Here is a 22,709-nt window from a genome sequence, read left to right on the forward strand (position 1 = left end):
GGATACTTTCATGCATTACTTGGGTGTAGAGGCTGTTAGTTCATGGAGTACAAAGTGGTCTATGAAGGGAGTATGGAGCCGTTTGGGATTTAGCCACACGTTCGCTAACATTTAAGTAGATTTTAAAAATGAAAAAAATATATAATCAAATTGAATCTATTTAAATGTGTTCATTTAATTGACTTTTTAAAAGAAAAATGTATTTATTTGGAAGAAAAAAATCTATTAAGCGGAATGTCATTGCACAGTGCTGCAATTGGCTTATTATTGGTTCGAGGGGCTGTCAGCCAATCACAACGAAGAGTGGTTAGAGAACGTTGAGAAAAGTATCGTTTTTTTTTACAGCGCACTAGGTCAGCTGCGCCTCAGCTGATCGGAAGTCAAATCGATAGCGTTGTTGTTGTTGAAGCGCCGAAGCTTTAACGGGGAGCGATGGCGGACACCGTGGCCGATACGAGGAGGCTCTACACCAAACCACAGAACCTCACCGATGCCTACGGACCGCCGAGCAACTTCCTCGAGATCGATGTCAGTAATCCTGAAACGGTCGGAGTAGGTCGGGGGAGATTCACTACATACGAGATCAGGATGAAGGTGAGCTGGGAGTTTAGCGTCAATGGGGCGTCTACTGAACATGTAATCTGCTTAATACATGGCAGTTGTTTACTGTATCGGGTTTTCAATGTTTATATAAAACAGCAATGAACCTATATTACTCAGCCACGTCCCAAAAACACCACAGCACAGCACTGAATTGATGTCGTTAACGTGATGCACACTCTGCTGTCACCATGTACCTAGCACTAATATGTCGTTGGCGAACTAATCGGTTCTTTGAATCGGCTATTCTTGTTGAGTCGACTCGCACCGACGATCAGAAATTAAATATTTTCCCTCAATATTTGTAAAGTTAAATAAATGGCAGTTTAGCTAGACATCAAAAGACCCCTCCTGAGTATACTTAGAAAACTCTTCTGACTCTTCACCTGTTTCTTATTGTGAATCATTAATTTACTTTTGGTTATTTGAGATTTTTTTACATTCTTTGTAAATTGATCTTGTAAAATTAATTACTATTTGACTGATTGTTTTTAAAATGATAAATTTAAGCACCCTAATTTAACTTTATTTGATTAATCAATGCCAATGTTAAGATAAAAATAATAATATGCCATTTAATATAACTAATTTGGCTCAGGTTGGGACAAAAATGGACTTGTGTTGAATGAAGAGCCATTTGGGAGCGAGAGAATCGGATCTTATTTGTGAGCTGATTTGTTTGATATGACTCACTGAAAAGATTCGTAATGCCCATCACTACTAGCTCTCAGTGCTAGCCTACTAGCCGAGTGACCTGACTCGCTAACCACGTCAACAAACAGTTTACTTAGCTACAGTATACGGTTAAATAAAGACTATTCCCTTATCCCCTTACAAACGAACACACCTTCTGCATAGAATACGTGTAGTACGATCTTACTTTGGTTATGTTTGCAGGTGGCTGGCCGTATGTTAGCTATGTAGCTAAACATTTAGTGTTAAGTGTGAAGGAATTTTGTAATTTGATCAAAATCTAACCTTCATAAAGTTAGCCTAAGTGTCTTTCATCAAAAGATAAGAGTGTTTTAAGGTTAACTTGGTTTTAAACTGTTTAAAAGCGTTAACCTTTCCTGCAACGGCTTATTTGTCTCTAAGGAATAGTTTGGAATCTGTAGACGTTTGCTTTAATTATGTAACCGAGGGTCGACCTTTACTACGTCTAGTTAGAGTTTCATTATTTTCAAAACTACTATTGAGTCGGACACAATGGTCACATGACGTCGCTAAGTTAACTACCAGCTTGTAACAGAAGTCGTCTTCAGTTGGCGCGTAGATTTCATTCCACACATCCTGACCGCGCCCGTCGGTGTGCTTGGATAAGATAATAGTATTTGTCACAGATACGGAATGGGACGGTAATGGCCGAAGGTAAATTACAAAACCTCAGTCCATTCTACAAAGAAAAAAAAATGATATCGAATTTCAAAAACTCTTGAGCAAAGGTTACTGACATTGCCCAGCCGTAGCAGCTGTGGCCTAAATGTTAGAGAAGCAGGCCTTGGTCCAAAATGTCACCCGTTCAGTCGCCTTCACTGGCAGGAAAAATGAGGACACAGAGAGTGAAAAGACTGCACATTCCTTCCTCAGCATCCAGGTCTGAACTGCTCCTTGAGCAAGGTACCTAACCCTCAACTGATCCCCGGACACTTAGGTGGCTGCCTCTGGGTGTCTGTGTTCATTGCCACTAATCACTTGAGTGTGTGTTTACTCCCAGTGACGGGTTAAATGTGAGGTCCATATTTCATTGAATTTCACTCTACAAGAATATTGTGTACACTTCAAAAGATCAGTCTTCAAAGTTGGTCGCTTGTTCTTCTTCTCAAGATTGGATTTTTCCAACCACATTCCATAACGTTTATGTCTAGGCTCAAGGGCAGTCAGTTTATTGTTTTGAGATCCCAAATATATTCCAGTTCTTTCTATTTCCTTGTCTAATAAACAGCTTCTTTAAAGAAACACCAGATCTGAATTGTTCTGTGTGTTTTCACAGAATATGGATCTTTTCAGATATAAAATCACAGAGTTTGAGCACTGTTTATCTGAACTGAAACGTTTCGTGGTCCACCATGTCTTGCAGTTATTAAAAATAGAAATGTTTTTATGTCTTTTATGAAAACAAAGTATTTAACTCTTATGTGAATTCCCTGCGTAGTCACCTTTCTCTTTGGCTGCATATTCACTCTTCCATTTTCTGACCCAGGTCTTCTCTGAAAACCATATTTCTCTGTAGGCTTTGCTTCTTAAGTCATCATCATAAATGAAATCAACCCTGAGACAAATGCCTTAGCAGTCTTACACTGAATAACTGTACACAAGCATCTTTAATAGTATTCAATGAAAGGATGTAACTGTGTATGTAAAAAGATGCACTGATGTGCTTTTAAAAAAGCTCTGTCTCAAACCTGTGTTGCTCACTTCATGTTTGTGGCTGCCAAAGGTGCATAGAGATGTGATGTCAAGTGATTATGGAGGGAAGTACAAGTATATCACTCAAAACAATAATCCAGTTAAATATATTGGATCAAAATGTATACATCCACATTCAATACCTTATTTCAGGTGTTGGAAAGAATGTGTCTTAACTAGTATCAGAAGTTAGTGAGGTTTTTATTCCAAGTCACTTTGGAGCCATTTCTGTTGATGTGCACTTGGGGCTTGAGCTTGAAAATTTATAAAAATGTGTTGCAGAGGCACCATAATTCCCAACTGTAGATAGGAACAAACAAATGAAGTCTACATTCAGTTAATAAGACAGCCTCAGTCTTCCAAGTCTGTTCTCTGTGGGAGAGGCGATGTTATCCTGTAGGAGGCACATCTTTCAGAGTTTTGGATCTTGCCTCCCCTCAGTAAAAGTCTATATAGCAGCATATGCGCTACTTTTGTGCCTGTGTTATATTTGACACTTCAGTGTGGTTCAGTGTTGTCATGTCTGAACATTCTTATTCGTGCTAAAATTGTGGCATTTCTTCTGAACTGCAAGTGGAAATATGAGTTAGAAAATTCACACATTGGGCCAGTATTACTTCCATTTTGTTTCTAGTGTGCTTAAAGATTCTGTGTAGGCTCGGGACCTACGAGACCCTGGATTGGTTACGTAGTTACAGACGCTGAATGAATGAAGGTAGTGTAGATTTACTGCATCGGTTGTTGTTATAGCCTTCAGTAGACTACACTGCTTTAAAATTGATTTATACAGGTTCACAAGGGCAGTATACATGCATTAATTTGTTTATTCATTTATGCATGCCTAACATACACTATATGCCTAAAGGTATGTTGACACCATGCCAAATGCAAAGTGTTCACTACAGGAGTATAACGGAGTAGACTTTGGAGCAGTCCAGCTATGTTTAGTGGATTGATGGATCACCGTCTAGTGTCTTTGGGATGAGTTGAATTGAACTAATTATCCAAGAATCAAGTCCTTAAAATAGTGTGTCAACATTCGGTGTAAAGCTTTCCCAGAAGAGCCGAAGCTGTAAGGGAGATCAACTAACCCATTCATACCCTTGATTTCAGGAGGACACGCTGAATGAGTAGGTGTATGCAAACCTTGGCCTTATGGTTTACGTAGGTGTTGTCAGGATCATCCATTGCATTGTGAAAACAACAGTAGTTTGCTTTAATAACCTGGAACATTTGCACTTTATGCAACAAACGTCATAGTACAGCTTTGTTCTTATAAAAACCTGTTCTCTGAAGGTTTAAACACAGAGCTGCCTGTTAACACCTTACTTTAAACCCAATTTAATATAAGCAGTTTTTAATTATACGAGTTTCTTTCCTCCTGTCTTGTATAAATACTACCTGTCTGACAGGGCAGAGGCCTTGCATGCCTCATTTGGATGCATACGAACTCTGCTGTTGTATTTTTTTTCATTCACTTTATTTAATGCACTAAAGTTGAAGACTACCAAGTGGCTTTTAGGTGGACAGTTAATTGTCCAGAGAACACCAGTAGCGTTTTTGTTTGGCTTGAAAAATGTCCAGTTGAGTACACATTGCCATTGTGTTTACGTTTTCATGATTTATTGGTCTAGTTCCAAACTCCTGATCATTACCTCTCACATAGTCTATGCATTAGTACAGATTTATTTATATTTAGGTATCATATAAGGTATGATAGAAGGTATCCACGTGTTCTGCCATAAGTTTGTTTCAAGTTGAAAAGACACTAAAGCCTTGGGTTTAGCTTTGGGTGTTTTAATATGGTAAATTGACCCTGGGGCCTGAGGATATGTTTATCTGTACATTGTACACTAGACAGCTTTTTTTGTATGTTGTCGTAGATGCTGTTTTGCCACTCAATTGCTTGAGCTATGAACTGGGCGAGAGATAATTTGTCACACATTCACATGATGATCAGCCGTGTGGTGAGGGTTCTTAATGAGCATCAACACATGCTGGTTTTTATTCAAGTGTGTATGTGTTTGTTGTTGCCTGGTTGGTTATTTATTTATTTATGTAGTTGGCCTTCATTTCCTGATTCCAACATAGATCCACAAGCAGGTTTTAGTTTGTTTTTTTCAGCTATCTCTCTATAGCAGGTAGGATGCAGGCCCTGGGAAGCCAAAGAGTCCTCATCTTGTAATCCATTGCTCACAAAACTGCTGAATAGAACTTTGATCCTGAGTAAATTCAAAGTCATTGCATTTCTGTGGAAATTGTAAAAGAGGAACGCTGGGCTCCAGGAGGAAGGTTAGTGTGCCGCAACTTTCAGCTTCCTCCTTCTAAGTGCGTAAGTGAGGACAAGGCCTTTTAATCTAATAACTAAAGTTCTACTGAACTTTCAGTGTGTTTGTGTCTTTTCCCTTAAATCACACTTTGAAGAGAAACTAAAACTAAAAAGGCATTAAATGTGTGTGTGTTTGTGTGTGTATATTATATATACTGTAAAATATGGTCAAATTTTAAATCAGTTGACTGTACACTTTTTTTTTTTTTTGCAAACAAGGAGAATAATAGAATTGCAGTCATCTAAAGTTACACAGTTACTTACTCAAGACAAATTGCAATAATGGTTGCTTAATGTTAAGCTGAAATACCTTTCTGTGCATGGATGAAGAACATTGATCTGTGCTCAAATACATTTAAAGAGATGTTCATCTCCATATTCTATGTCTTCAATTATGGCATGTTTAACTTTTGCTTTGTTCATTTCCGTGGCTCAGTAATTACACAAAACATTCCAACTAACATATCATTATTGAATCATGTGTCAAATTCTATTGAAGCTACAATACTAACCAAGAACATCTTGCTATAGAGGAAGTGTTAGTCTGTGAATGTAGATTAGCAATAACCCAACTTTGGGATGTTAGTATGTAGAAAAATTCAAAAGAGCAAGCAATGAAATTTCAGCTTACAATAAGGGAATTACATTAAGTTTTGGAAGTAAACTCAACTTTAACTTAGCTCAGGGGTCACCAACCATTTTGAATGGAGCACAGTTTACAGTTTACCATTTAATTATAATGTTGTTATAAAAAAAACAAATATTTATATATGTCAAGACACAGGTTAATTTTAAATATGATTTACTTCGGTTCATATTAGTCTGTTTCAACATTACAAAGTCAGAGTTATCACATCTTTGAAATTATTTACAGGAGGTCCTCTGGTTACGTCAGTCCCGAGTTACGATGTTTCGTGGTTACGACACATCTCCCATTTACTGTATAAAGCCTTGTTTTGACTTAAGTGGTTTTGCGTCATAAACGTCGTAACGCGAACTTCGTGTTCGGTGTGCGTGGCGGAAGAATACACGGTTACGCGGCTCGGGACCGAGGAGGATAGGTGTTAGGATAGGATCAGTGCTTACAGTATGTTATTTACGTACAGTATGACGTAGGAACGGATCAACGTCGTAAGTCGAGGACCCGCTGTATTTAGTTTTAGTTGCTTTTTTGTGACTTTTTCACTGGCCTCATTAAGAGACTGCTCTTTACCCAAAGCTACCTTTTTAAAAGAAGGCTATGTAGTACTTTTACCTTAAAATTACAGCTTTTAAAATCGTGATTCTTCACTGAGCTGTAATAGGGAGAACAGAGACTCAATCGTTGCTCCTTTAGGCTCAGCATGACAGAAACTGAATTATGTAACTGTTATATTGTCATTTTCAAATCTACACAGATATAAGTTTTATTGGTTTTAAAATAAGAGCAACGCAAATACAATTGCTTAATGAAACTCCAAAATGACCAGTGCTGTTTTTAGGACATGCCTTGCGTTTGACTTCTGTGGACCCTGTGGGTGACCACATGCTTGTGGGCACCGTGTTAGCTACCTATGGCTTAGCTAAACTGAGATGTAGTACGGAACTTGAGTTGGAGCTACTGAGTTTGAGTTGACATGACTGAAGCCTAGTCTAGTCTCTTAAACTTTTGATAGCGTGAAGTGCTGATCACATTCCTTTATAATTACAAAAAAAAAACCTGCCCAAAACAAAGTTTTGATTAGGTATTGTTATTTATGTAAAAGCAGTTTTTGTGAAGGACCTAGGAGTAATTTCATTCTTGACATGCTGTATCCTTTTAATGTAAACCATGAGCACAAAAGGACGTAGATAAGCAGACTCTCGTTTTAAGACAACTCAACCCTCTCAATTTAAGCAGTCAGGAATTTTTTTTTCTACCCAGAGCTGATAAGTTTTGACAGATACTGTTGTGTCTTGGTAATGGACCACAAGCTCTCTCAGCTTTCCTATAGTATTTATAGTTTTCCTCTGCCTACAGAGCGAGCCATCTCCAGCCATTAGCCCGAATCTAAAGCTACTGTACTTGATTAGCGTGTAATAATTAGCATATGCGTGTAATCAGCATTATTGTGTGGCTGGGAGCCCATGGTGACCCTGCTTTGCATAAGGGAGCGCCCCACTCGTCCGCCTCTGGGCGCTGTCACTCCCTCTCTCCAGCCTGGAAGGTGTGGAGAAAGCAGAGGAGCTGTCAGCTTTTGATTTGCTTTTGAAGTGAGCGTGAGGAGATAAGAGAAGTGTATGTTTGCACGCTTGTCGAAGTTAACGGCTGTATAGATTACGTGGTCCGGTGTGATGGGGGCATTTATTTTTTTCCCCCTTTTAATTTCTTACTGTTCTTGCACTCACAATTAGTTTGTCGCCCCTATTCGTTCATGCTGTCTTTGTGTCCCATGCCTTGGAGATGATACGTGTGTGTGTGTGTGTGTGTGTGTGTGTGTGTGGTTACGGGGGTGTGAGAGAGAGACTGTGTGAGAGAAAGGGTATGAGCGCCTGCCTTCTTAATCCCCTCATTGAGAGGAGTGGAGTGAATGAGTGGTGGTGGTGGAGAGGGTGGAGTAGACCTCATTTTAACCCTCCATTCCACCCCCTTAGTGGATGACACAGAACCCCCCCGCCCCTCTGCTTAGTTGTTGTCCCAAGATCGACTCGAGTCAGTGTCACCTCTCCCCTTCAGACAATATACAAAGTGGACAGTTGTGTTACTGTACAGAGTCGGGAGGTCGTATTTAAAAAGCGCCTACATTAATTCACACACAAATTGTGGGGGGGGGGGCAAACGTTTGGCTATTTCTTTGTATCAAAGGTTAACTAAGAGACCCTTTGACCTGTTGCAGTTTTCTGCTTCTATTGATCTCTAAAGGGTTTACTGCAGTAGCACTTGTGTGGCTTGGGCCTGAGTGCGAATCTGGAATCATGGTCTCTGAGCTGTGGAGAATACTCCAGCTATGGAAGTAAAACTTTATATTTAGTGTATGAACAGAATCATGAGTGAAGTAGGTTTAAGACTGTAACAAGTGCATATTTTCTTATATTTTCAAGTTATTAGGGACAAAAATAATTTTTTCTGTATGCTGATACTTGGCTTTTTATTTGTTTATTTATTTAGTAGTTACTCCAGTATTTTAATGAATGAAAGTGACTGTAATGTTTGGTTTTTGTGATTGGTATAAGCACAGATTACTTACAGTGTATATTTTAATACTAGAGACAGGACAGCAAAAGTTATTTTTATTAAACAAAAAAACTATTCAAGAGCAGTGGTTCTCAAATTGTGGTACGTGGTATGCAAAGCATCCTGTGGTGACATGACATAAAAATTACAGCATTCACTGGAGAAAAATAAGTTTGTGTGTGTGTTTATATATAGCCCTAAGGAGTTAATGCTTATGTATTCCTACAGCTTACAGGATTTGTGTGTGGTGTGTTTCTGTGGTGTGACTTATAGGTGCTACTTTTGGCTTGATTTTGAGTGATACTTGGTCTAAAATGTTTGAGAACCACTGTTTTACAGTTTCCTACAAGTTTATAATTCAGTGAACAATGATTTCTAACTTTTGAACGCTAGAAATCCACCGTTTGTTCCCGAATGTAGTTTTTCGGTCAGTACAGGTTTGGTGTTTGATGCGTTTTGGGAATGGGGGTATTTCTGTGCCTATCAGTTTAAGTTGTATTTCTTTGCAAGAAAGTTAATTTGATGTGTTCCACCAGCTGACTTCCTCTCTGGATGGATTCTGCTGCTTGTTTACAGAATGAAGAAGCTGAGTGGTGTTAGACCTGGCCCAGTCACCTCCCTCTCTGGCTCTGCTCGAAATGCATGGGAGAGGACTTTGGGATCCTACTTTGTTTACAGACAGGAGAATGAACCCCCCTCCACACACACACACACCCCACCCACCTTTTTTTTTTTTTTTACAGCTCTCTCTCAATGTCTACTTTCCACTGTCTCTCCCCCTCTCTTTCTCTTTCACCTCCACCTCTTCATCCCCCTTTCATTCGTCCCATTTCCAAACCCTCCTCGCACTCTCTCTCACTCTTGGCCATTAATAAAAATGGCTTGCTTGCCTGGCTGTCAGTCCCAGTCAAGTGTAATCCAAAGTCTACAGCATCCTCCCCGACAACTATTTTAATGGTAATGGGGACCATATTGTATCAAGGCTACCATATCCTACTTGAGATGACAGTATTAAAAGTGGGAGTTGATGCTATGGGAACAAAGAGACGGGGCAGCTTTTTGCCAGAGCTGGGGGTGTTGGTGTGGAAGTGTGTGTGTCTGTGAGAGAGAGAGAGAAACACTCTGTTGAGGTGGGTGGTGTGTGTGTGTGTTTGCTGTGGTGCGGTGGGGGGAGTGTGTGCGCGAGTGCTCTCATTGTCCCTCTCTCCTCATCTCTTTGGGGATATGATGCGATGAGATGGCATTGTGCATCCATTTTTTTGCTACTTTTATTTTGAAAAAGGGAGAGAGGAGGGCGGAGAGATGAAATGCAGCTCTCTTAAACTTGACTTGATCCGGCTCGCTAAAAGCTAATGCATAGCCGCCGCTGAACCCCTTACAGTGAGTGTGGTGACCTCTCAGTGCAGGGTTTTTTTTCCCCTTCTTTTCCCCGCTCCCCTCTCTTTCCTCCTAATGAGGACACGCCATTGTCCCCAATGCACACATGCATCTGAAAAAGAGGAGGGAGACTGGGACTTTGCCCCCCTCCTCAGATCGGCATAAGGCATGTGGAGGCTTTTAACAGTGCCGAGGAGTGACTGAAAGAAGAAGCGCTTTTAGTACATCTATCAGACAATCAGCTATTTTGAGGTGATGTGTATAAAATGGACTTGGTAGGTCTCTCTGTGTCTCTCCTCGCTCTCCCTCCCCTTGTGTCATAGGTATTGATATTGACCTGTGGCTGTCTTGCTGATGTCATGGCTTTGCTTTATGAACGATATTGCCCCTTGCTTTACAATGTTACTTAAAATTGTGTGTTTTTTTTTTCTTTTCCTAAAACTCTTCTGAAAAGCTATATCTTCCAACCATGTGAGCGTATGTAAAACAGTATACAGTTTTGTTTATGTCCTATATATATCAATTCCTCACACTCAGAATGAACCATTTTAATTGGACATGCCTTTTCTTAAACAGTGTTGGAGTTGCAGTTAAAAAGTTTGTAACTACTTACTTTTTAAAAACTCACCTTAGGTTTGAATTGTATGAGAGTATTTGCAAATAAATGTGTTTAAGGAAATGATAATTTAATAAAATTCTTTTCAAATGTCCATTTCTGGGTTCAATCGCACTTCCGTGGGGTGCAAGCTGCCATGAGGCACTAAAACCTCACTGTATCTGTGCCTCAATTTACCCTAGCGCAAGACCCCCCCTGATTGTGATTGTGACCAGCTCTTTAATTTATAATTTAAAGGAACAGTAGGTAGTATTTATACCTTAAAATTCGAGCTTCAAAATTATCGTGATGTTTTACTGGCCTATAATAGGAAGAACAGCGCCTCTGTCATTGCTTCTCTGAGGTCAGCGCTGAAGAAACAACACAATGTATAGCATTTGGAAGAGGGTAGGAAACCACTCCCACATCCCACTTGATTTCAGCACCGTGCTGTACAAGTGAATTATGCTCTGCAACAGTAGGGGGAGTCCAAGAGCAAATTATACCCAAGTGTTCCTTTAATATATTGAAGTGACCTGGCCTATAAGAGGCAGTTTAAAAAGTATGAGACTGGTATCTCTTTAATAGCAGATTTGTGATGCTTTTTTCTGTTAAAGAGTTAAATGTAATCACTTAAGAAAGTTGGGAACAGAGGAAGCCTTTAGTAGGTTGCTGTTTTGAAGGAAGGCGCCACAGTCTTTTACCGGTCCTTCTCACAAATAAACGAGTTAACACAAACATATCGAAGAGTCTCTTAATAACCTCTATCTGCGAGCTGGCTGTAAACGCTGCTGCCAGATGAATGGGGCTGTTTTCGTCTGATCATCAAGTGTTTGATGTGGAAGTCGGCTTCCGCCTGTGTGGTTAACTTTGGTTGCCACGGTAATCAGGGCCTTTGTTGTGCGGTTTTGTTTGGTTCTTTAGCTCGTCTCAGGTTTGATTGAGATCATTAGCACCGAGATGAGGCCAGTCAAACTAAGAAGAGCACAGATAGACGCAGCTGTCTGCACAGTGCCTTGTCGCTGTCCTCCCTCTCCGTTTTCTATGATCTATCGCAAAAGAAAACGCACTGCAGTGTCGTCTGTGTTTGTTTTTCAAACTCTTTTTGAATAACCGTCTCTTCGTTCCAATAAGAAGCGAGAGGCCTAAATGCTGTTTTGGTGTTTGGTTTTTGTTTTGTTTTTTTGCTGGGTTTCACCATTTGACTTTCACGATTATGCTTTTGTATATGGTCTGGTGTTTTGCAAGCTCTGTTCTATAGTCGTGTTTAACTGTGATCAGTAATATTGTTTTCCCCATTATGGATAGTCAAGTGTTCCTTCTCAGTCTGCTTTGTCCTTACTGAAAATCAACTCTTAGCTTTGGGTAAGTCTGTAATATATGATACATGTAGTGGGGCTTTCAGGAAAAGTATTCCCCATGGCAGGAGAAACCAATGACAAAAACTGAGGATGAAAACTAAAAGTGCAATGCCTGTAGATTTTTGGGGACTTCTACATTCTTCCTTTGTTTTAACGTTTGAAGATCAGAAGTTTGATGCTTAGTGGTGCTAGCCAACATGGATGTCTGTTAGCTAACATGGCGTAAAACTGGGTCCAAATCATTCATCTCCAAGTGTGTGATAAATGAACAGCTATTGTTTTTGTTTTCTTCCCTCATGCGTCCCTGTATTAAAGCTGGGATATTTTTTCTAATGTTGCTGGGAGCCTCTCAGTGGGGTGTTTACTTTCTTTTGGAATTTGACTTCTGTATGTTCGGTGTCGTCTTCCCTGAAGTCAAAATATGTCGGCACAACTCAGTTGGCCTCTGTGTTTAGGTTGTTACCATGTGGCAGATTGGCTTGGGCAGCAGCATGTGAGTACGATGTTTTTAAAGAGACAGTACATGAAAACACAGTGGAGGGCCATATTAACAGAATTGATTTAATTCTTATAGGAAAGATTGTGTTCATGAGATGTTCTGTATGTCAAATAAGCCCTCCTGTACAAGTACTTTATTGTTCACTAAATGTACAGACAGTGTAAATGTACTTTTAAAAGGTACACAATGTGGTTTTTGTGTTTCCTTAATGTACACAATATTGTCTTCTCCAAATGGAGAGGAGAATATTTGCAAGCTTTTATAGTGCACCTGTTTTGAATAGAAAATAAAACCATAAATCCCTGAGCTGAAACAATATGTATGAAATGATTTGAATTAAATCTAAAATTAATAGAGAATATGGTGCCGTAATATTCCCTGACAGTAATGATGATGTACCCTTGAGTGTACCCCCACAGTAACAGTGTAGCATCTTTTTACTGAAGCAGTCCTTGTAGCCGGGGGCCAGTGTAGAGATGAGGATTTAATTTTTTAAAGCCCAGAAATGACCTTTTAACCAGTTCAGAAGCTGCTTTGTCACCCACTCCTGTCTAACAATAATAATAATAATAATAATAATAACACCCTCTTCTTGTTGACAGTGAATGAGTGTGTGTATTAGATTACCTGACATGGGGATTAACTTCTTTACACCTCTTTGCTCAGATGGAAACCAAAGCCAGGAAGGCTGCCATTCAAATTATATTAACTGCAAACACTGCCACAGGCTTGTACATCACTACATAAATGCTCAGTAAATGCTGGAGTAACCCTACACTTATAGCGCACTAGAGGACCTGTTAATTCCCATCTCTTTTGGCTGAGAGGGAAAAAAAAGAGGACATTGTTGTGGGTAGATGGTTTAGAATGAGTGTTCAGAACGGTGGGGAAGAGGGGGAAAAAAAGACCTTATGAAGCGGTGCTGGAGGTGATCACAGTTTTGCTGCATTTAATACATAATGCTGTATAGAAATGCTTCTCTCCAGTTTAGTTTTAGCTTTTAAGATAATTGATCAGACTTCTTTATTTTATATAACTATGTTATTCAAATTAGGGTCTATGCATGTAAGTACATGCTGATTTAGGAGCCTGGAGGTTGTGGGTTCGAATCCCGCTCCGGGTGACTGTCTGTGAGGAGTTGGTGTGTTCTCCCTGTTTCTGCGTGGGTTTCCTCCAGGTGACTGTCTGTGAGGAGTTGGTGTGTTCTCCCTGTTTCTGCGTGGGTTTCCTCCGGGTGACAGTCTGTGAGGAGTTGGTGTGTTCTCCCTGTTTCTGCGTGGGTTTCCTCCAGGTGACTGTCTGTGAGGAGTTGGTGTGTTCTCCCTGTTTCTGCGTGGGTTTCCTCCGGGTGACTGTCTGTGAGGAGCTGGTGTGTTCTCCCTGTGTCTGCGTGGGTTTCCTCCGGGTGACTGTCTGTGAGGAGTTGGTGTGTTCTCCCTGTGTCTGCGTGGGTTTCCTCCGGGTGACTGTCTGTGAGGAGTTGGTGTGTTCTCCCTGTGTCTGCGTGGGTTTCCTCCGGGTGACTGTCTGTGAGGAGTTGGTGTGTTCTCCCTGTGTCTGCGTGGGTTTCCTCCGGGTGACTGTCTGTGAGGAGTTGGTGTGTTCTCCCTGTGTCTGCGTGGGTTTCCTCCGGGTGCTCCGGTTTCCTCCCACAGTCCAAAAACACACGTTGGTAGGTGGATTGGTGACTCAAGAGTGTCCTTAAGTGTGAGTGAATATGTGTGTGTTGCCCTGTGAAGGACTGGCGCCCCCTCCAGGGTGTATTCCTGCCTTGCGCCCAATGATTCCAGGTAGGCTCTGGACCCAACGCGACCCAACGCTAAGCGCTTACAGACAGTGAATGAATGAGTAACACATTTAGTTACATATTTATAGTTAGTCATTATAGCAGATATTTCAGAGGAGGTAAGTTGAGTGAAGTTTTTCAATCCAGCCTTCCACTGAAAACACTATGGGTCTTCAAGGTTACTTAGCTGTCAATTGCTGTTATGGACTTAATTATTGATTCTGTTTCATTTTCCATTCATTTAATCTATTTATTTAATTTAAAGATTTTGGTTATTTTTCTCCTGGGCTCCCCCTACAGTTACAGAGAGGTATTCACTTTTATAACACTGTCCTAAAGCTGTAATTTTATGTTTTGTTGTTATAAATGTGTTACGCTAATATCAAGTTTTAAAATTTGGAATTCCAAAACTTAATAAAACACTGACAGACTCTAGATCTGAGAAATAAGTTCAGTTCACAGTTATTATACTGCATTGTTGTATCTCCTTGGAGTAAAAGCAGTGGTGTATTACTCCAGGTGTCTTTGAATCCAAACATGACTTGGCTGAACCCTGGTGGGTCTGGAAAACAGTAGAATGAGAGCGTGAGATCTAAGGGGAGTGGGAGAAGACAGGGGGAGCTGGAGGTGGAGAACAGAAATGGGATGGAGTTGGTAAAAGCTGGAGAGTGGGGGTGTGGAGAGGAGCATGGCTGTGTTTCATCGACGTTGTTCATTGTGAGCAGCGATGAGCACTGGCTGAAGAGGCTCTCTCAAGGGCGAGCAGTGACTTATTATAGCATCCAGAGAGCTGGGGGAGGATGAAGATTGGATGAAGGAAGAATTAGGGGGTAATAAGGGAAATGAACGCTTTACCCCTTTATACCTAATTAGGGCCTTGTATACGACCCTCATCACCCACACCCGCCCCCCACCCCCCAAAAGCGGACAGTCAAGACATTTGCACCAATGATCATCATTCACCCCTCCTTCAAACTATCTGGCTTTTCTCTTTTCTCATTTCAGTTCTTCTTTTTGTCTGTATTTTGCAGGTTTGCTTGTATGCAGCAGTATTGATTGGGTGTGTGTGTGTGTGTACGTACTGCACTCACTGGCTTTTGCCTCTTCACATTTCTCCTTGAAAGGAGGCCCTGCACATTATGGTGCTTTTCTCATTGTGTGTTAAGTCTGCTGTCATGTTTTTTTGCAGCTCTACCATACATAAAAGATACTGTACAATTACACGCTTATATTGTGTCAAGACTTTTACTACATTTAAATCCACCTGGAGACTCATCCTCAAACTCTTATAAGCCAATATAACATTTACATATTGTGTAAAATTATAGACCATTTCTCATTTATCTAATTTCCAATCAAAATAGCCATTAATGTTTTCACCATAAAATCACTGTGATGCTCTACTGACCTGTGATGGGAGAATACAGCCTCTGTTATTGCTACTCTGGGCTCAGCACTGCAGAAAATGTACTATGTAATTTTTGGAAGCGGGTAAGGAACCTGTTCTGTAAAATCAGTACTTAAAGAGTGTATGTTTCTGTCTAGGAGTTGTTACTGTGAAACGCAAATGGGCAAAGAAATTGGAAAAAAACTACATCAGTTTACGAGTCCAGGGTGTTTTCCTGTCATGCGTGCAGTAATTCTGGGTAGACTCCTGACCCACCGTCTTTCTGGTCAAGATGAATCAGCTACAGAAGATTAATGAATTAATGAATTTTGAGAAACCACAATTGTAACTTCAGCTTCAAAGTTTGGAGATTTAGAAAGTTTGGTTATAGGTCTCAGAAAAACTTTAGGGGACCTATTCAGCACCTTTAGTTAGGGCACATAATGGTTTAGTTCATTCATTTATTGTCTGAAACTGCTTATCCAGTTCAGGGTCGCTGGGAGGAAACTGGGGCAGCCGGAGGAAAGCCGTGCGGACACTGGGAGAACACACCACACTCCTCACAGACAGTCACCCGGAGGAAACCCACGCAGACACGGGGAGAACACACCACACTCCTCACAGACAGTCACCCGGAGGAAACCCACGCAGACACAGAGAGAACACACCACACTCCTCACAGACAGTCACCCGGAGGAAACCCACGCAGACACAGGGAGAACACACCACACTCCTCACAGACAGTCACCCGAAGGAAACCCACGCAGACACAGGGAGAACACACCACACTCCTCACAGACAGTCACCCGAAGGAAACCCACGCAGACACAGGGAGAACAAACCACACTCCTCACAGACAGTCACCCGGAGGAAACCCACGCAGACACAGAGAGAACACACCACACTCCTCACAGACAGTCACCCGGAGGAAACCCACGCAGACACAGGGAGAACACACCACACTCCTCACAGACAGTCACCCGAAGGAAACCCACGCAGACACAGGGAGAACACACCACACTCCTCACAGACAGTCACCCGAAGGAAACCCACGCAGACACTGGGAGAACACACCACACTCCTCACAGACGGTCACCCGGTTTGATCCCAGTTTTACTGATCCAGTGGCATTTAATGACAAGCACTGAAATGGCAGTGAAGTTATGAGTGCTGTTGATAGTGCAGCGGAGATGACTAATTCTTTCTGTACTGACTTGAGATTATGCTTGGATTTACCTTACAGTACTTGTTTGTTTGCTCTTGTCCTTCTCAGACAAACCTCCCCATCTTCAAACTAAAAGAGTCTTGCGTCAGGAGGAGATACAGCGACTTTGAGTGGCTGAGAGGAGAGCTGGAGAGAGAGAGCAAGGTGGGCAAGATTCGAAATCACACCTAGGAGCAGAAGAGGCCTTAGTTAACCCATTAAGCTGCATTTAAGATGTTAGTTGTCTTAGAAAATGGCTGGATTCGTCTCAGTTTTAAGATACTTGCTTCATTGTCACAGTAAATGCAAACCTGGATCCAGCCAATCATGTGAAAATTAATTACTATCCTCTCAGGTAATCACAATTTTTATAATAATAAAAAATTGTTTTTATTATTATTTTATTTCTAAGGGGGAAAACTCAACAAACCTGCACTGAGAAAGGCAGTGGCAGTAAACGAGTCTTCGTTATTAGGTTAGGTGATGGTGGGAGTATGTTACTGGGGGATAAAAATTGAATTAAAACCAGGGCCTAATCAGTATGACCAGCTTTATGGGGACCAAGATGATGTTAATCACACTTACTGGTTGATTTCTAAGCATGTCATTTACTGTATTTTGATATATTATAGAATTCTAAGGTTGATATTCAGAGTGTTACACTGTGTTTGTGTTTGTCAGGTGGTTGTTCCTCCACTCCCAGGGAAAGCTCTGTTTAGGCAGCTCCCATTCCGCGGAGACGACGGTATCTTTGATGACTCCTTCATTGAGGAGCGGCGGCAAGGTTTGGAGCAGTTCCTCAACAAGTGAGTCACATGACGTTACCACAGTACTCTCTCCTACCCTACACCTACACTGCCTCTTTTGGGAATTACCCACTTGAACTGATCTGTAAATTGGCAGATCCTTTCCAGTGGCATTATTTTGCCATCAAATGCCATTTAGAATCCCAATGAACCCTAGAAAGCAATGGAAAGTTCACTGATGAGAACAGGCAATACATTTTAAATATATATTTGGAAATAGAATTTGCCCTTTTCGACTGTGCCAAACTGTTAATTTTTGATAATGGCCCACACACTCTGCATGCGGTTTTACCAATAATTCATAAAAACTAAAGTGATCTACATTAAGCAAATGGCTGTAAACAGTTGGGTTTTTTAAGAATCATAATCATGGAGAAATATTATTGAGGTTTATTGTAGGAATTCAAACTTTTGAAGAGAGTGCCAAATACTTCCTTATTTTTTATTTATTTAATTTTATATCCAGTAAAGGATTTGTATTTCATGTCTTCAGTAACTAATATTAGAAGTAGTGAGGGAAAGGTGGAAGGAAATCTCACAGATCGCCTGTTGACCACAATGAGAAGTGGATATTTCTTCCGCTTTTCAGTTAATTTGAAGTTTCTTAGGCTGAAGTTAAACGGAGGAAGAGATACTTACCAGGTTTCGTGTCAGCTGATGTCTCCACTTTCTCTGTTTTCTTTTTTTTCTTTTTTTTTTTTCTTTTCCTCCTGCGTTTCTCATAATTACCTACCGAAGGATCGAAACTGATGAGAGGCCGCAAGTGCACCCAGCTTTACTTTTTACATTTGTTTTATTTTCGCTGTGTAATTTATGATAATTGCGAGTGAAATTACAGGCATGCGTTCCTCTTCCCTGCAGGATGTTGTGTGCACCCCTGCTTATTTTTGATCTGAGGTGCCGTTCCCCCAGCAGCGCAGACAATAAAAGTTACAGTGCGATTGTAATTATTTGCTGTGATTGCAGACTTTGCTATTATCTTTGTTTCATGTGCAAATGTGCCGTCTCTACCTGTTTGAATTTTAATACGAGACGAACTGCTGTAAATTAGGTTTGGAGACAGAAGCAATACGTGGGTAATTAAGATGGGCTTTTTTTCTCTCTTGCAACAAAAAATCCTGAATTAAATGTCATTGTTCAGCGTTAATAGCACTTAGGGCTCCACGCTCTTCAAGCACATCGCACGTTTTAGAGTCTTCGTTTGTGTGTGTGTGTGTGTGTGTGTGTGCGCGCGAATGCATGCGAATTTGTTGGTGTGTGATTAAGTGCATTGTAAAGGTGCATTGACTGTTCCCAACTCTGATAATGATCTTATGCATCAGCTTTGTGTTGAGTTGTGTAATTTTACAAGTTTGAAGGAATGAAAGATATTATCAAAAGCAATCATGCAAACATGATTGCTTTATGCTGTACCTGTCAACAACACAAGCTTTCGCTTGAAAGTACTGCATTAGTGAAATTAGTTTAGTGAAACATGACTTAGACGAGGGAGTTTAAATTCTGGAGTGACGTACAAAGCCACGTAAACTCTTTCAGAAGATCACCAGCTGGTGTCATAACTGCTTAATGTGAATAATTACATAAGCTGGCTTTAATCTCACCAAGTATATGTACCCTTAAAGGTGACTGCGTATCTGACTTGGGGCATTTCTGTGATTAGTGTTCTCCTCCAAGTGTGTTGATCAGTCCAGTGACGTGTTGGTAGCAGATGGTAATGTGAATATATTTTTGCCATCAATCCAACATGGCAACATGTATCAGACAAAGTGTCAGCTAAAGAAAGTATTTCCTGCCATCTGTAGTACTTTAGGACATATCTGTAACAGAAAATGTAGTGAAAACCATTGAGTTTTTGTCACTAATAAGTAGTTCTCTCATTGTTGTTTTGGGAGGCTTAGTTGTGGAGCCTGGCTAGTTCTCACAGACTTGTGTGTTTCAGAATGGTGCTATGTTACCGGCTACAAGATGAGGATTAATATATTACAAATGGAAAACAAAGTCACATTTGTGGCATAAAAACATCAGAGGGACTCTTGAGAAGCATCAGTCTCAGTCTCTGTCAGATTGTGATATAACGGCCAAAAGCATTTCTAGTTTGTCTTCTGATTAAATAAAATGTCTTTTTTTATTTTAGGATCTAGCACCTTGAAAATACCTAGCATTGAAAATACATTGAAAACCTCCATTTGTTGCATATATCTTAGCCCCTTTTTACCCTGTTCTTCAATGGTATCATTTGGGAGGTGGATTATTCTCAGCACTGCAGTTACACTGACTTTGTGGTGGCATGTTAATGTCTGTTTTGATGTTATGAGTGGATCAGACACAGTAGTACATGGACGGTGTAGGGCTCTCATCGCTGTGCTTGGGTAAGACTCAGAATCTAATGGAACAATCCAATCAAACAAGCTATGTCAAGTTTTTACCTACTGAGTTGTTTATGCAGAATGAAATATTATCAGAAAACCTGATACTCTGATATTTCCACTGGAGGTGGATGATACATTAAATGGCATTTCATTTCCCAAATTGTTCGTATGGAAACTTATCAGTACCAAAATTATAATGAAAATTTAATTTAAGTTGGGATTGTTTGAATGTAAATGTTCCCCTGCTAGATTCATATTTGAGCTCAAAAATTCTGTGGACTTTGAATGATTTATGGGTATGTTTACTTAAATGTGTTTCACCGTTTGAAATGTAATTTTGAAACTCATCGCCTCCATTAGAAAAATGGCAAAATTCAAATGTGTCAGAATGGTCTTGAAAAATGCAAACTGAGCAGATTGCATTTTCAATTCTAGAGACTGCACCTGTAACTCACCCCATCAGACCAGGGCCAACAGCACACTCGGCCGACAAGGCTTCAACTTAAAACAGGGAGCCGGAGAGTTCAATTACTCTTCCAGCAGTGGAGGACTAATGCTTAATGTCTTCATACGTGACTCCATGAAGAAGTGTGGCCAGATCTTCTGTATTATCCATCAGCTTTGTTTAAAAACGAGGCTTAGCTTCTGTCTCGGTTTTCCCGTTCCACCTTAAAGAGCGCAATAGTTACGTTTTGCCCCCTCAATGCACTCAATAGTTACAGCTGTACAGTTTAAGGTGGAATAAAAAATTTAACGGCTTTGAACTGTGTGGTTGTGCCATTTGTGTGTATTTGGGCACCAGAATGTAACTATAGCACTGTTTAAGATGGAACCAAAAATTGGAGAAAGAAGCCGAGCCTCATTTTTTTAACTCTGAGGCCACCGTGTTCTAAGCCTTGTGGGAAAGTCTATGGAATGCTTTTTCACAAGCATTCTGACACAGACTGAGCGCAGTAGGTGTGATAATGTCTTTGTAAAGCAGGAAGGCACTGTTTCTGCTTCAGCAATTGAATTTTGCATGTACGTATGGAACATGATAATTGAAACTGGGAAATACAATTTTAAATAAATTAAGATGAGCACAAAGCATTCGGATCTCAGTGTAAATAAAATATCAGTAGATGTCTAACAAACTGCAAATGTAAACAGGTTTATCGAATGGAATGTCTTCCACACCCTCGTGTCCAGTGCTGTGTCAGTGGCCCGTTCTGACTCTATATTTTTGTTCTTATTTTCAGAGTGGCCGGTCATCCACTGGCTCAGAACGAACGTTGCCTGCACATGTTTCTTCAGGACGAATCTTTGGATAAGAACTACACCCCGTCCAAAGTCAGACAAGCCTGAACCTCATACACTAAAACTCACCACATTTACAGTGTAAATCTCAATCATCTGGAACTCCTTCCCCTGGAAAGAAACCAGCCCGTCACAAACTGTTCACTCTGCATACTGCATATGATCCTGAGCAAAGAAAAATGCCCTGAAACATCTCAACATTGCACTTACTCTAAAGCTGAATGCCTTTTTAAACCTGAAAAGTGCTCAGTGTGACATCAGTTTAGATCACTGTTCCTCTTTCTGTTGTGCTCTGATCTCTGAGGAGTTTAAACACCGATTGTCTCTCACTCGGAATCAGATCGAAGACTTTAACGAAGGCATCTTTTACATGTAACAGTTGTGGTTATTTGATTTCTGTCTGTGAGCACCACTAACAGATTTGTTTTTTTTTTTTATGTAGCTCAGGATATGTATCTTCACAATAGACATCAGATGAAAATGAACCAAAAAATATATATCTATACATTTATGCAAACATTTATTTACCAGTGTTAGATTAAATCCTACAGAGTTTCCTTTAACTGAATTGAACTCTAAGAGTAGATTTAACTCCGTAGGGGTTATTTTAACGCAGGTGACTTATAGTTTTGTTTTGTTTTGTTTGTTTTTTTGTCCTGACACACACCCCCTACTTGCACTGCTCTTAACTCTTTTAAGAACACAAACTGCAACTAGTCCTCCTCTCACAGGGCAGAGCTCACTTCCGTGACACATTTTTGATGTGAAGCGTTTGGATATGCGATGCGTGTATGTAACAGCCAGCACTAGCCGAGCCTCCGTATGATTGTGTTTCTCTGTTTTTTTTTTTTTTTCTTTCTCTCCTTCTGATTGAAGCACACAGGCGTAGAAGGCTGTGGTCGGTGCATGTTTTCAGATTTGTATACTGCTGTGCCATTTATTTGTTTGTTTCTGAGGATTTTCCAATAAAACTGGTCACAAACAGATGTGATTAAAAAGGCTGTGCTGATTTTTGTTTTTCACGCGCACAAATGAATCAACTGAACCTCACCGTTTATCTTTTAAGAAGGAGACCCAGATCACCAAGCCCTGTACTGAGCTGGAAGGTTTAATCACTTTTGAACCTGGTTATATGAGGAATGCATGGATATTGACATTCAGAGCTGATGCCAGTTTGCTGTTTCTTTTTTTGTGCATACACTATACAGCCAATCATGTGTGGGCATTGCTCGTTGGACATTTCTGCACAAAATTGAATGTCTTAATAAGGAGACTGTGCCCCACTTTGCCCACTTTGCTTGTTCTGTGAGTATTCATCACGTATTGGTTCATTTGCCTAATAAAGAATAACAATCATATATTGAAACATCATTTGCCTAAAAAAGTAGTTATTTTGTGGCATCAATCTATAGAAACCTCTGAGGTGTTGTGGGTAATGGCATGAGATGTGTCCCAAATGTTTTTAGACATCCCCTACTCCATGCTTCACCCAGTGTCAGTA

At 40.5% G+C, this 22,709-nt stretch overlaps 1 protein-coding gene across 1 annotated transcript; it reads left to right on the forward strand.

Moving 5' to 3' along the window:
• Positions 1-349: 349 nt before the first annotated feature.
• Positions 350-22,450, forward strand: snx3 (sorting nexin 3). The gene is made up of 4 exons (XM_066677422.1): positions 350-594; positions 16,807-16,902; positions 17,419-17,543; positions 21,151-22,450. The coding sequence occupies exons 1-4, from the start codon at positions 433-435 to the stop codon at positions 21,254-21,256; spliced, it is 489 nt and encodes a 162-aa protein (XP_066533519.1). The 5' UTR covers positions 350-432; the 3' UTR covers positions 21,257-22,450.
• Positions 22,451-22,709: the final 259 nt, after the last annotated feature.

The sequence above is a fragment of the Hoplias malabaricus genome, chromosome 7 (genome assembly GCF_029633855.1).
Source record: "Hoplias malabaricus isolate fHopMal1 chromosome 7, fHopMal1.hap1, whole genome shotgun sequence".
Lineage (NCBI taxonomy): Eukaryota > Metazoa > Chordata > Actinopteri > Characiformes > Erythrinidae > Hoplias > Hoplias malabaricus.